General features: G+C 49.8%; 1 protein-coding gene across 2 annotated transcripts; it reads left to right on the top strand.

Annotated features, from left to right (window-relative positions):
• Nucleotides 1-10,898: 10,898 nt before the first annotated feature.
• On the top strand, nucleotides 10,899-14,123 carry LOC123061735 (glucan endo-1,3-beta-glucosidase 14). Of its 2 annotated transcripts, none has more exons than XM_044484970.1 (3): nucleotides 10,899-11,423; nucleotides 12,563-13,596; nucleotides 13,688-14,123. In XM_044484970.1, exons 1-3 carry the CDS (start codon nucleotides 11,330-11,332, stop codon nucleotides 13,742-13,744), a joined length of 1,185 nt encoding a protein of 394 aa, XP_044340905.1. In that variant the 5' UTR covers nucleotides 10,899-11,329; the 3' UTR covers nucleotides 13,745-14,123. The 2 variants fall into 2 exon arrangements, with proteins under 2 accessions (XP_044340905.1, XP_044340906.1); XM_044484971.1 differs by having other exon boundaries at nucleotides 10,901-11,423; nucleotides 12,568-13,596.
• Nucleotides 14,124-14,609: the final 486 nt, after the last annotated feature.

Raw genomic sequence — 14,609 nt, 5'->3', positions numbered from 1 at the left:
GATCAATAGATGGTTACGGTTTCCTGACCATGGACATTGGATGTCGTTGATAAAGGGATCACATCATTAGGAGAATGATGAGATGGACAAGACCCAATCCTAAGCCTAGCACAAGATCGTGTAGTTCGTATGCTAAAGCTTTTCTAATGTCAAGTATCATTTCCTTAGACCATGAGATTATGCAACTCCCGGATACCGTGGGAGTGCTTTGGGTGTACCAAACGTCACAACGTAACTGGGTGGCTATAAAGGTGCACTACGGGTATCTCCGAAAGTGTCTGTTGGGTTGGCACGAATCGAGACTGGGATTTGTCACTCCGTGTAACGGAGAGGTATCTCTAGGCCCACTCGGTAGGACATCATCATAATGTGCACAATGTGACCAAGGAGTTGATCACGGGATGATGTGTTACGGAATGAGTAAAGAGACTTGCCGGTAACGAGATAACAAGGTATCGGGATACCGACGATCGAATCCCGGGCAAGTATCGTACCGATAGACAAAGGGAATTGTATACGGGATTGATTGAATCCTTGACATCGTGGTTCACCCGATGAGATCATCGTGGAACATGTAGGAGCCAACATGGGTATCCAGATCCTGCTGTTGGTTATTGACCGGAGAGTTGTCTCGGCCATGTCTGCATGACTCCCGAACCCGTAGGGTCTACACACTTAGGGTTCGATGATGCTAGGGTTATAGGGAATAGATGTACATGGTTACCGAATGTTGTTCGGAGTCCCGTATGGGATCCCGGACGTCACGAGGAGTTCTAGAATGGTCCGGAGGTAAAGATTTATATATGGGAAGTCATCATACGGTCACCAGAATAATTCGGGGGTTTACCGGTATTGTACCGGGACCACCGAAGGGGTGCCGGGGGTCCACCGGGAGGGTCCACCTGCCCCGGAGGGCCCTATGGGATGTGTGTGGAGAGGGACCAGCCCCTTAGTGGGCTGGGTGCCTCCCCCCTAGGGCCCATGCGCCTAGGGTTTGGGGGAACCCTGAAGGGGGGCGCCCCCCTTGCCTTGGGGGGCAAGGCAACCCCCCTGGCCGCCGCCCCCTCCTCAGATTGGATCTGAGGGGGGCCGCCCCCCCTCTCCCTTGCCCCTATATATGTGGGGGTGGGAGGGCAGCCGCACCCAAGTTCTGGCACAACCCTCCCCATCTCCCAAGTCCTCCTCCTCTCCCGCGGTGCTTGGCGAAGCCCTGCAGGATTGCCACGCTCCTCCTTCACCACCACGCCGTCGTGCTGCTGCTGGATGGAGTCTTCCCCAACCTCTCCTTCTCCCCTTGCTGGATCAAGGCGTGGGAGACGTCACCGGGCTGCACGTGTGTTGAACGCGGAGGCGTCATTGTTTGGCGCTTAGGTCAGAATCAACCATGATCTGAATCGCTGCGAGTACGACTCCTTCATCTGCGTTCTTGCAACGCTTCCGCTTAGCGATCTACAAGGGTATGTAGATGCACTCCCCTTCCCCTCGTTGCTAGATTACTCCATAGATTGATCTTGGTGATGCGTAGAAAATTTTAAATTTCTGCTACGATCCCCAACAGTGGCATCATGAGCTAGGTCTATGCGTAGTTTCTATGCACGAGTAGAACACAAAGCAGTTGTGGGCGTCGATATTGTCAATTTACTTGCCATTACTAGTCTTATCTTGATTCGGCGGCATCGTGGGATGAAGCGGCCCGGACCGACCTTACACGTACTCTTACATGAGACTGGTTCCACCGACTAACATGCACTAGTTGCATAAGGTGGCTAGCGGGTGTCTGTCTCTCCCACTTTAGTCGGATCGGATTCGATGAAAAGGGTCCTTATGAAGGGTAAATAGAAATTGGCATATCACGTTGAGGTTTTCGCGTAGGTAAGAAACGTTCTTGCTAGAAACCTATAGCAGCCACGTAAAAACTTGCAACAACAATTAGAGGACGTCTAACTTGTTTTTGCAGCATATGCCTTGTGATGTGATATGGCCAAAAGGATGTGATGAATGATATATGTGATGTATGAGATTGATCATGTTCTTGTAATAGGAATCACGACTTGCATGTCGATGAGTATGACAACCGGCAGGAGCCATAGGAGTTGTCTTAATTTATTTATGACCAGCGTGTCAACATAAACGTCATGTAATTACTTTACTTTATTGCTAAAGCGTTAGCCATAGTAGTAGAAGTAATAGATGACGAGACAACTTCAAGAAGACACGATGATGGAGATCATGATGATGGAGATCATGGTGTCATGCCGGTGACAACGATGATCATGGAGCCCCGAAGATGGAGATCAAAAGGAGCAAAATGATATTGGCCATATCATGTCACTATTTGATTGCATGTGATGTTTATCATGTTTTACATCTTATTTGCTTAGAACGACGGTAGCTTAAATAAGATGATCCCTCTCTAAAATTTCAAGAAAAGTGTTCCCCCTAACTGTGCACCGTTGCGAAGGTTCGTTGTTTCGAAGCACCACGTGATGATCGGGTGTGATAGATTCTAACATTCGAATACAACGGGTGTTGACGAGCCTAGCATGTACAGACATGGCCTCGGGACACATGCGAAACACTTAGGTTGACTTGACGAGCCTAGCATGTACAGACATGGCCTCGGAACACGGAAGACCGAAAGGTCGAACATGAGTCGTATAGAAGATACGATCAACATGAGATGTTCACCGTTGATGACTAGTCCGTCTCACCTGATGATCGGACATGGCCTAGTCGATTCGGATCATGTTTCACTTAGATGACTAGAGGGATGTCTATCTGAGTGGGAGTTCATTAAATAATTTGATTAAGATGAACTCAATTATCATGAACATAGTCTAAATTGTCTTTGAAAATATGTTGTAGATAGATAGCTCACGTTGTAGCTCCCTGTTTCAATACGTTCCTAGAGACTAAATTGAAAGATATTGTAAGCAATGATGCGGACTGGGTCCGTAGTTCGAGGAGTGTCCTCACTGCTACACAGAAGGCTTACGTCTTTGATGCACTGCTCGATGTGCAAACCCCTACAACGTCGTCTGTGGATGTAGTGAACACCTGACAGACACATTCTGATGACTACTTGATAGTTTAGTGCACCATACTTTACGGCTTAGAATCGGGATTCCAATGACGTTTTGAACGCCATAGAACATATGAGATGTTCCAAGAGCTGAAATTGGGATTTCAGGCTCATGCCCGTGTTGAGAGGTGTGAGACCTCTGACAAGTTCTTTTGCCAACAAGATGGAGGAGAATAGCTCAGCTAGTGAGCATGTGCTCAGAATGTCTGGGTGCTATAATCACTTAAATCAAGTGGGAGTTAAACTTCCAGATAAGATAGTGATTGATAGATTTCTCTAGCCACTATCACTAAGCTACTAGATCTTCGTGATGAACTATGACATGCAAGGGATGGAGTTGATACCGGAGCTGTTCACGGTGCTTAAGACCGCAAAAGGTAGAAATCAAGAAGGAGCATCAAGTGTTGATGGTTTAACAAGACCACTGGTTTCAAGGAGGGCAAGGGCTAGAAGGGAAACTTCATGGATGGCAAACCAGTTGCCGCTCCAGTGAAGGAACCCAAGGTTGAACCCAAACCCGAGACTAAGTGCTTCTATTGTAAGGGGAACGGTCATTGGTAGCGGAATTACCCCAAATGCATGGTAGATAAGAAGGCTGGCAACTTCAAAGTATATACGTGTTATTAATGTGTACCTCACTAGTACTCCTGGTAGCACCTGGGTATTGGATACCGGTTCAGTTGCTATTATTGGTGACTTGAAGCAAAAGCTACGGACTAAACAGAGACTGGCTAAGGGCGAGGTGATGATGTGTGTTTCCAAGGTTGATGAGATCACCATCGCACGCTCCATCTGCCTTCGGGATTAGTATTGAACCTAGATAAATGTTATCAGGTGTCTACGTTGAGCATGAATATGATTAGATCATGTTCACTGCAATACGGTTATTCATTTAAATTAGAGATTAATGGTTATTCTGTTTACATGAATAATACCTTTCATGGTCATGCACCCTATGTGAATGGTTCATTGAATCTCGGTCGTGGTAATACACATGTTCACGCCAAAAGATGTAGAGTTAATAATGATAGTACCACTTTCTTGTGGCACTGCCGCTTAGGTCATATTGGCGTAAGATGCATGAAGAAACTCCATGTCAATGGATGTTTGGAGTCACTTGATGAATCGCTTGACACATGCGAGCCATGCCACATGGGCAGGATGACTAAGACCCCGTTTTCAAGTACAATGAAACGGGCAAGTGACTTGTTGGAAATCATACATGCTGATGCCTATGATCCAATGAGAATTGAAGCGTGCGGTGGATATCGCTATTTTCTCATGTTCACTGATGATTTGAGTAGATATAGGTATATTTACTTAATGAAGCACAAGTCTGAAACGTTTGAAAAGTTCAAGCGATTTTAGAGTGAAGTTAAGAATCATCATAACAAGAAGATCAAATTCCTACGATCTGATCAATGAGAATTTCTAAGTTATGAGTTTGGCAAACACTTAAGACATTGTGGAATTGTTTCACAGTTGAAGCCACCTGGAACACCACAGGGTAATGGTGTGTCCGGACATCGTAATCGAACCTTATGAGATATGGTGCGATCTATGATGTCTCTTACCGATCTACCGCTATTATTTTGAGGCTATGCATTAGAGACAGCTGCATTCACTTTAGATAGGACACCATATAAGTCCATTGAGACGACGTCGTATGAACATTGGTTTGGCAAGAAACCAAAGTTGTCGTTTCTTAATGTTTGGGGCTGCGATGCTTAAGGCTTTAGCTGGAGAAGCTCGAATCCAAAGCGGACAAACACATCTTCATAGGATACCCAAAGGTGACAGTTGGGAATACCTTCTATCTCAGATCCGAGGGCAAATTGTTTGTCGCTAAGAACGGGTCCTTTCTCGAGAAGGAGTTTCTCTCGAAAGAATTGAGTGGGAGGAAGATAGAACTTGATGAGGTTGTTGAACCTTTACTTCAACCAGAGAGTGATGCAACACAGAAAGATGTTTTCTGTGGAGCCTACGTCTGTTGAATAGGAAGTTAATGATAGTGATCATGAAGCTTCAGATCAAGTTGCTATCGAACCTCGTAGGTCGACAAGGATATGTACTACTCCTGAGTGGTACGGTAATCCTGTTTTAGATATCATGTTGTTAGATAACAATGAACCTACGAGCTATGGAGAAGCGATGGTGGGCCCGTATTCTGACAAATGGTTAGAAGCCATGAAATCCGAGATAGGATCCATGTATCAGAACAAAGTATGGACTTTGGTGGACTTGCCCGATGATCAGCAAGCCATTGAGATAAATGGATCTTTAAGAAGAAGACGGAAGTGGGCGGTAATGTTACCGTCTATGAAGCTCGACTTGTGGAAAAGAGTCTTTTCACAAGTTCAAGGAGTTGACTACGATGAGAATTTCTCACCCGTAGCGATGCTTAAGTCCGTCGGAATCATGTTAGCATTAGTTGTATTTTTCGATTATGAAATCTGATAGATGGATGTCAAAAACAAGTTTTCTTACAAGTTTTCATAAGAAAGAGTTGTATGTGATACAATCAAAGTTTTGTCGATCCTAAGGATGCTAAAAGGTATGCTGGCTCCAGCGATCCTTCTATGGACTAGAGCAAGCATCTCGGAGTCAGAATATATGCTTTGATGGAGTGATCAAAGTTTTTAGGTTTATACAATGTTTGCTAGAAACTTGTATTTACAAGAAAGTGAGTGGGAGCACTACAACATTTCTGATAAGTATATCTGGATGACATTTTGTTGATTCGAAATGATGTAGAATTTTTGGAAAGCATAAACGGTTGTTTGAAGAGTGATTTTCAAAGGAAGACCTGGATAAAGCTGCTTACATATTGGGCATCAGGATAGATCAAGACGCCTGATGATACTTTCAAAGAACGCACACCTTGACATGTTTTTGAAGGAGTTCAAAATAGATCAGTCAAAGAAGGGGTTCTTACCTAAGTTGTAAGGTGTGAAGTTGAGTAAGACTCGAAGATTGACCACGGCAGAAGAAAGAGGAAGGACGAAGGTCGTCCCCTATGCTTTTGTCATAGGCTCTATACGGTATGCCATGCTGAGTACCGCACCTAATGTGTGCCTTGCCACATGTCTGGCAAGAGGGTAGAAAGGTGATCTAGGACTGGATCACCAGATAGCGGTCAAAATTATCCTTAGAGGAATAAGGAAATGTTTCTCGGTTATGGAGGTGATAAAGAGTTCGACGTAAAGAGTTACGCCGATGCAATCTTGACACCTATCCGGATAGCTCTGAGTAGAGATACCGGATACGTATAATGGAGCAACAATTTGGAATAGCTCCAAGTGGAACATGGTAGCAGCATCTACGATATGACATAAAGTTTTGCGAAATACATAGGGATCTGAATATGGCAAGACCCATTGACTACAACCTCTCTCACAAGCATAACATGATCAAACCCATAACTCATTGAGTATTAATCACATAGTGATGTGAACTAGATTAGTGACTCTAGTAAACTCTTTGGATGTTGCTCACATGGCGATGTGACCTGTGAGTGTTAATCACATGGCGATGTGAACTAGATTATTGACTCTAGTGCAAGTGGAAGACTGTTGGAAATATGCCCTAGAGGCAATAATAAATTAGTTATTATTATATTATATTTCATTGTTCATGATAATCGTTTATTATCCATGCTAGAATTGTATTGATAGGAAACTCAGATACATGTGTGGATACATAGACAACACCATGTCCCTAGTAAGCCTCTAGTTGACTAGCTCGTTGATCAATAGATGGTTACGGTTTCCTGACCATGGACATTGGATATCGTTGATAACGGGATCACATCATTAGGAGAATGATGAGATGGACAAGACCCAATCATAAGCCTAGCACAAGATCGTGTAGTTCGTATGCTAAAGCTTTTCTAATGTCAAGTATCATTTCCTTAGACCATGAGATCGTGCAACTCCCGGATACCGTAGGAGTGCTTTGGGTGTACCAAACGTCACAATGTAACTGGGTGGCTATAAAGGTGCAGTACGAGTATCTCCGAAAGTGTCTGTTGGGTTGACACGAATCGAGACTGGGATTTGTCACTCCGTGTAACGGAGAGGTATCTCTGGGCCCACTCGGTAGGACATCATCATAATGTGCACAATGTGACCAAGGAGTTGATCACGGGATGATGTGTTACGGAACGAGTAAAGAGACTTGCCGGTAACGAGATTGAACAAGGTATCGGGATACCGATGATCGAATCTCGGGCAAGTATCGTACCGATAGACAAAGGGAATTGTATATGGGATTGATTGAATCCTTGACATCGTGGTTCATCCGATGAGATCATCGTGGAAAATGTAGGAGCCAACATGGGTATCCAGATCCCGCTGTTGGTTATTAACCGGAGAGTTGTCTCGGCCATGTCTGCATGACTCCCGAAGCCGTAGGGTCTACACACTTAAGGTTCAATGACGCTAGGGTTATAGGAAATAGATGTACGTGGTTACCGAATGTTGTTCGGAGTCCCGGATGGGATCCCGGACGTCACGAGGAGTTCTGAAATGGTCCGGAGGTAAAGAATTGTATATGGGAAGTCATCATACGGTCACCGGAATAATTCGGGGGTTTACCGGTATTGTACCGGGACCACCGAAGGGGTTCCGGGGGTCCACCGGGAGGGTCCACCTGCCCCGGAGGGCCCTATGGGCTGTGTGTGGAGAGGGACCAGCCCCTTAGTGGGCTGGGCGCATCCCCCCTAGGGCCCATGCACCTAGGGTTTGGGGGAACCCTAAAGGGGGGCGCCCCCCTTGCCTTGGGGGGCAAGGCAACCCCCCTGGCCGCCGCCCCCTCCTCAGATTGGATCTGAGGGGGGACGGCCCCCCTCTCCCTTGCCCCTATATATATGTGGGGGGTGGGAGGGCAGCCGCACCCAAGTTCTGGCGCAGCCCTCCCCCTCTCACAAGTCCTCCTCCTCTCCCGCGGTGCTTGGCGAAGCCCTGCAGGATTGCCACGCTCCTCCTTCACCACCACGCCGTCGTGCTGCTGCTGGATGGAGTCTTCCCCAACCTCTCCTTCTCCCCTTGCTGGATCAAGGCATGGGAGACGTCATCAGGCTGCACGTGTGTTGAACGCGGAGGCGCCGTTGTTCGGCGCTTAGATCGGAATCAACCGCGATCTGAATCGCTGCGAGTACGACTCCTTCATCCGCGTTCTTGCAACGCTTCCGCTTAGAGATCTACAAGGGTATGTAGATGCACTCCCCTTCCCCTCGTTGCTAGATTACTCCATAGATTGATCTTGGTGATGCGTAGAAAATTTTAAATTTCTGCTACGATCCCCAACAGACATGATACATCATCAGGCTCCAGTTCAGTGACATAAGGTTGCCCCAACACAACATCTAGATAAGATGTTTTTTCTCTGACAAGTGAAACACTGGGTATGATCTGCATGGTATTCACCACAATTTTTTCATGTGATATGGTTTCTGGAGACACCCCCCTCCATTTGTTTTTCTCTGTTTTCAGCAGCAATAGTGTCAATGAGAAGCTCATTATCAATCTCCTCACTTTCCTCCTCAGAGAAATTCTCCTCATTTTCTTTTTGATTTTTCCCAGCATCAGTTCCCTCTTCCATATTCTCTATTAAAGCTGACATGTGCACTCCCCTCACAACTGAATTGGGAGGAGCAGAAAAGTTCCCCAAAGTGGAAGAAGAGCCCCCCCTGGTCACCATTTTGCACATTTTCTGTGATTCTAGCCCTCTTGGGTGACACCCCCTTGTCTGCATCCTGAGTAATTGTCACAGTTTCTTTAGGATTATTTTTAACCAGAATTTTATCCACCGAGTAGAAGAAATCATAGAAATGATCTCCCAACACCCCCTCTGCCTTAGCTGGGATGTTCTCAGCATCTCTACGACCCAGCTTAATCCTGACCAACTCGGGTCTGTTGACAGTAGATCTGTCGATGTCAAGAGTCACACCCACCAAAGATCCAACATAAGCAATATTTTTTTTGCACCTTTTGTCCAAAGGGATGTTGCTAACATTGACCCAAGAAATGTTAAGTACACCCTTGGCACCCACAGATTCAGACCATTTTTTGAGACTCACCACAACACCACAGCTCTTAATATTCATAGTTTCGGCGAAACAAGCTTTGTCAACATCTCTAGGTGAAGGAAATCTCATCACAAATGTATTCAGCCCATTCGACCTAGCAGAACACTTCCAATTTGTATTAATGTATGCATTAAAGAACTCCTCCAACTTCCTGCCACTAGCTTGCCCTTCTATCACAGAGATGACAATATATATGTTCCTATCAGTATTTTGCTTGGGTGTACTAGCGTCATGTATGTAGAAGAAACCCTTCCCCTTAGCTTGAAAACCACACATAAGGGCTACACATTCCCAAGGAAGAACAGTATTGCAAATAGGAACCAGATGTCCATTTAAACCACATCTACCGCAAACTGCTCTAGGACAGCACATTGGGACATGCCCAGGATCTTTGCAAGTGACGCAAACCTCAGCACCACCCACTAGTGGGGTGGCATTCCTTCTTCCCGGAGTTGGATGACGTCGATCTTGCTGAGGACGTACATCATGTTGGGGTCGCAGATCTTGTTGAGGACGCGGATCTTGTTGTGGACGCTGATTGTCTCTCGTAGTCGCCTTGCCTTGATTGTTGATGTCGCCCCATCTCTCGGTGCGACGACCATCGCTCTGCGTTTCAATGGCCGCCGCCTCCCACCTTGCTCGATCTGGCAGCACGCGTCCTTGATCCATGCTGGTGGAGATCCGCCCGCCTTCCTCGATGTCCCGCGTCCACTCCATGTTGCGGCCGCCTCCACCCCCGCCGCGCCCGGCGCCCCGTCCGAAGTGGCCGGCGCCCCGGCCAGCCCGGCCCGCCCCGAAGCCGTCAAGCCGATGGCCGCGGTTCTCCGCTCCTCGATCCGCCATGGGAGTGGGCTGAATCACGCGTGGCGGAGATGCAGCGACCTGAGCGAAGGATCTGTGGTCTCCTCCCACCTTCCCCTCCCACCAGCCGAACGACGGGGAAACCCTAGGCGTCGAAACCCTAGGCGCCTCCCAGAAGTGGTGGAGGAGGAGATCGAGATCTGGAATTGAGCGGGTCGGTGGGGATCTTATCTCCTCCGCCACCCTAGCCGCAGCCCGCATGACCTGTAGCCGGCGGCCCCATCTGGCACGGGCTTGCCCCACCCTCTGGCCCCGCCATGGCGCGCGTGTCGGGTGCGGGTCCGAGGACCCCCGGGTCGGACGTCCGCTGCGGTACACGGGACGAGCCCTGTGGCACACGGACGTGCCCACAACCACCGACTCCGGCGCGTCGGCGACCACGCGCGTCGTCGGCACCGCTGATCGGCGGCCATGGTCGGCGTGGGGAGAGAGAGAGGATAGGGACGTCAGAAAAGCCATCCTTTGCTCGAACCTCTACCGATCATCCCGAACATGATTTGGGATGCGGCCGCGCGTTGGGCGCACCCACGATCCAATGGATAGAAGCGGACATGGGCGAACACATTGCCGTATCAAACGGACGAAATCTGACTAAACCGGACGTCCGTTTGAGTCGTGTAGTGGAGTTGGCCTGAATGAAGGATGCTCACTTGCTCGCACACGTTCCTGGCGCAGCCCATGCTTTCACTTCACCAGAGCCCAACAACCATGCATTGGCACTGCAAGCAGCAGCACAACGCAAATAAGCGCACGGGGTCGTTGAAAAGCTTGGGACAGACAGTACGTGAGGTCCAGCTCGGCTTCCACCGTGCCTCCCACCGGCAGCATAACACCGTGCTCCTGCAGCCGCGACCTGAAAGAGACGGAAGACCGGTCAGAGATCCGCAGCCGACGACGCGGAGGTAGCACACTGTCATATCCCTCTTGCCTCCCACCGTCTTCCTCCGTGCTTCCCACCGGCACCGGCACGCACAAGTCAAGCCACACCACCACCTGCTAGCTTCTCAACACTGCAGCAGAGCAGCCTGAGCCTAGCCTCCCTTCCGCTGCTTAAATACTAGGCCATTCGTGAACCCTACGCCAGTCCATTCGCGCGCGTGATCCAAGAAGAACACAAGCCAACGGGCAGTCGGGCACAAGCACAGATACGGCGGCCGGTGGAGCATAAGGTCAACACACCTGGCCGAGGAGGCCTTGCTAGCTTTTGCTCTCCCCCTAGCTTCTTCTGCCCGCTTGGCTCTTCTCCCTGGACTGGTCAGGGGCCCGGTACGCCGTACGCGCGCGGCCGGATCGGAAGGATGGCGGCGGCATCAGCTCGGGCGCCGTCGAGAGCAGCTTCCTCCGTTGGTACGGCCGCCGGAGTACTCCTGGCCCTCGCCGTCCTCCTCACAGGTGAGTTCCATCCGTCTGCGTGCGCTGCGAACCCCAGTATAACCCGAGCTCTAGAGATCTCGTACGTACGCGCGCGTCGTCACAATGGTCGTCCATTCCCTGCTTCTGTGCTTATCGTCGGCCATCTTCTGTGTCGATTGCTCCTATATTTATTTTCCCTGTGCATGCAAAGAGCATTTTACTATTACAAGGGCAAAAAACGGGCTGTCGTTTTGCAAGTCGTTAGTACCAACAGTACTTCTGATAAGTGGTCGCATTTGCTGGAGTTGCCATTGATTATCTGGTAGGTGCATCTGCTGAGATTAAGCATATCTAGGTGTTGGAGGTTTTGGCTACAACACAGCCAAGGCGACATGGCGCCCCCTATCTTGGCGTTCCATGCCGCAAGTAATGCACCGCCCACTGTGGCTGCGGCGACAAAAACTGTGAACTTTAAATGATACGCTGAGATTTGTTATTCGACGAAAAACAAAACGTATCAGCTTTCACTCACTCTTTACAAGCATGCTGTAGGAGTATGATATATTACCCCGCGTTGGCATTTCCATTGTTTTCTCTCCCAATTTCGCGCATCTGACGATCTGGCCCTGAGCTGTGCTTGCTTTCTCCACAAAGTTTCTCCGCAAAGGCTGCCTTTTATCATTTTCTTATTATTCCGCAGTCTGCAGCTAATTAAATTTAATATGCTCGCAACTTGGGCGATAGTTGAAAGTAAAGGGTTCGCCACTTCTCCAGTAATGCACGTGGAATTTTGGAATAATTGGATTTTAATATGGTGGTACTGTATTAGTTTTTGGTAGGGCTCAACCACACCACTTGACCATGTGGTCCAGTGAAATCTTGCTTCTCTTCCATTGGATCACGCACCCCCTCGATCTCCATCTGAATGTAACTGTACGCTTGTACTATTATATTACCTATAGATTGCTTTTCTTTTGTTCCGATCGCCTTGCACTGATGGCATACAGTATGAGTTGGTAACTGACACACTGATAAATCGTTATGTTTTTATGCCAATTATGAAAAATTATGGAGAAAATGAACCAAATGAATGGATTTCACATTCGCAGCGATAGTACCGATCGCCGTGTATGTAGAAATGACCGATGTATGACACGGAACAACAATTAATTTTGCAGAGCAGGTGATTGTGGCGGATTCCCTGTCCATCGGCGTCAACTACGGGCAGATCGCCGACAACCTCCCTGCGCCGGGGCGGGTGTCGACGCTGCTCCGGTCGATCAAGATCAGCAAGGTGAAGCTCTACGACGCCGACCCGCACGTCCTGCGCGCCTTCCTCGGCACGGGCGTGGAGTTCGTGATCGGCATCGGCAACGAGCACGTCCCGGCGATGGTGAGCTCCACGGCGGCGCAGGCGTGGCTCCAGCAGCACGTGGTGCCGCACCTCCACGCCGGCGCGCGCATCACCTGCATCACCGTCGGCAACGAGGCGTTCAAGGGCAACGACACCGCCCTGCAGGCCAGCCTCCTGCCCGCCATGCACTCGGTGCACCAGGCGCTCGGGACGCTCGGCCTGCAGGGCCGCGTGAACGTGACCACCGCGCACTCGCTGGACATCATGGGCGTCTCCTACCCGCCCTCCGCCGGCGCGTTCGCCCCGGGCGCCGTGGCGCACCTGCAGCCGTTCCTCAAGTTCCTGTCGGCGACGAGGGCCCCGTTCCTCATCAACTGCTACCCGTTCTTCGCCTACAAGGACGACCCGGCGCGCGTGCCGCTGGACTACGTGCTCTTCCAGCCCAATGCCGGCGTCACGGACCCCAGCACGGGGCTCAACTACGACAACATGCTGTACGCGCAGGTGGACGCCGTCTACTCGGCCATCAAGGCGCTGGGGCACACGGACGTGGACGTCAAGGTCTCCGAGACCGGGTGGCCGTCCCGGGGCGACCCCGACGAGGTGGGCGCCACGCCGCAGCACGCCGGGACCTACATCAGGAATCTGCTGAGGAGGATAGAGATGAAGCAGGGCACGCCGCTGCGGCCGGCGGTGCCCATCGACGTCTACGTCTTCGCGCTCTTCAACGAGAACCTCAAGCCCGGCCCGGCGTCGGAGCGCAACTACGGGCTCTTCTACCCCGACGGCACGCCGGTCTACAACGTCGGCCTGCGCGGATACCTCCCGCCCATGGCGGACTCACAAGGAGCGCGGCAGGTACGGTTTCTTGATTGGCTTGCTCGATCAGCGCATGCATATGCATTTACATAGACCGTGACAAGCCAGCACCTGGGTTGTGTTTACGCAGGCGGTTCATGTGATTCTACTCATCGCCATGGCGACGGTCGCTTTTGCCTTGTCCTGACAGTATCCATCAACTACTGAGTTTCTGATGGTGAAGGGTGAAGGGTGTCATGGCTGTGATTGAACAGAGCTGAGCCAGAGTGCATCCACTCCTTGAAAGAAGACAGAATGACCCCCTCTCTTTTTGAGGTGTACTCCTTCCGTTCCACAATACATACCTTCCATTTATCAAAATATAGATATATTTAGACATGCTTTAGTATATAGGTATTTTTATTTTTGAACAAATGAAAGTCAAGTATTTTGGAACGAAGGGAGTAGAACTGATGTATTTTGGGCAATGCCATTCATTGCCATCCGGATGTGCTCTAGCACTAACCGAAGCTTGGACGTCATTTGTCTCCTTCATTTATTAAGAAAAATGTGACATGTTTTTGTCCTGCGAATGGAGAAACAATAGTGCAGACATGCTTTTCTTCAAACTAAAGATTTGTCTCCTCCATTAGTTAAGAAAAATGTGTCAAGGTTTTAACGAAAAGGAACAACAACAAAACAAGAGAGAAGTCCATATTACAACCGCCCTTTCCTTCCCCTCCCTCGTCGCGCCGCCGCCTGAGGCGCCGCCGGCGAAGCCCGGGCGGGCTCCAGTGATGGCGGCGGCGGGGTGTTTCCCCTAGGTCTCTTCTTCCCTCTCGTCTTGGGAGCATCTAGCGGCTGGAGGAGGGCCTCGGGAGCTTTGATCTGGACTTGTGGGCACGGCGACCTAGGGGTGCGAGGCTCCGTGGCGGGTGCTGGCCGGGGGCTGGCGGGGCTTGGATGCTCCGGCGCGTGGCTAGATGCTGCGGTGGAGGTTGATTCCTCTTCCCAGATCTGGTCGGGGCCTGGCCGCGGTCGTTGGCGTCCCGGTCCGATGCGCATCAGGCGTC

The sequence above is a fragment of the Triticum aestivum genome, chromosome 3A (genome assembly GCF_018294505.1).
Source record: "Triticum aestivum cultivar Chinese Spring chromosome 3A, IWGSC CS RefSeq v2.1, whole genome shotgun sequence".
NCBI classification, from domain to species: domain Eukaryota; kingdom Viridiplantae; phylum Streptophyta; class Magnoliopsida; order Poales; family Poaceae; genus Triticum; species Triticum aestivum.
Note: the sequence above shows the minus strand (reverse complement) of the source record. Positions and strands in the feature narration are given on the sequence as shown.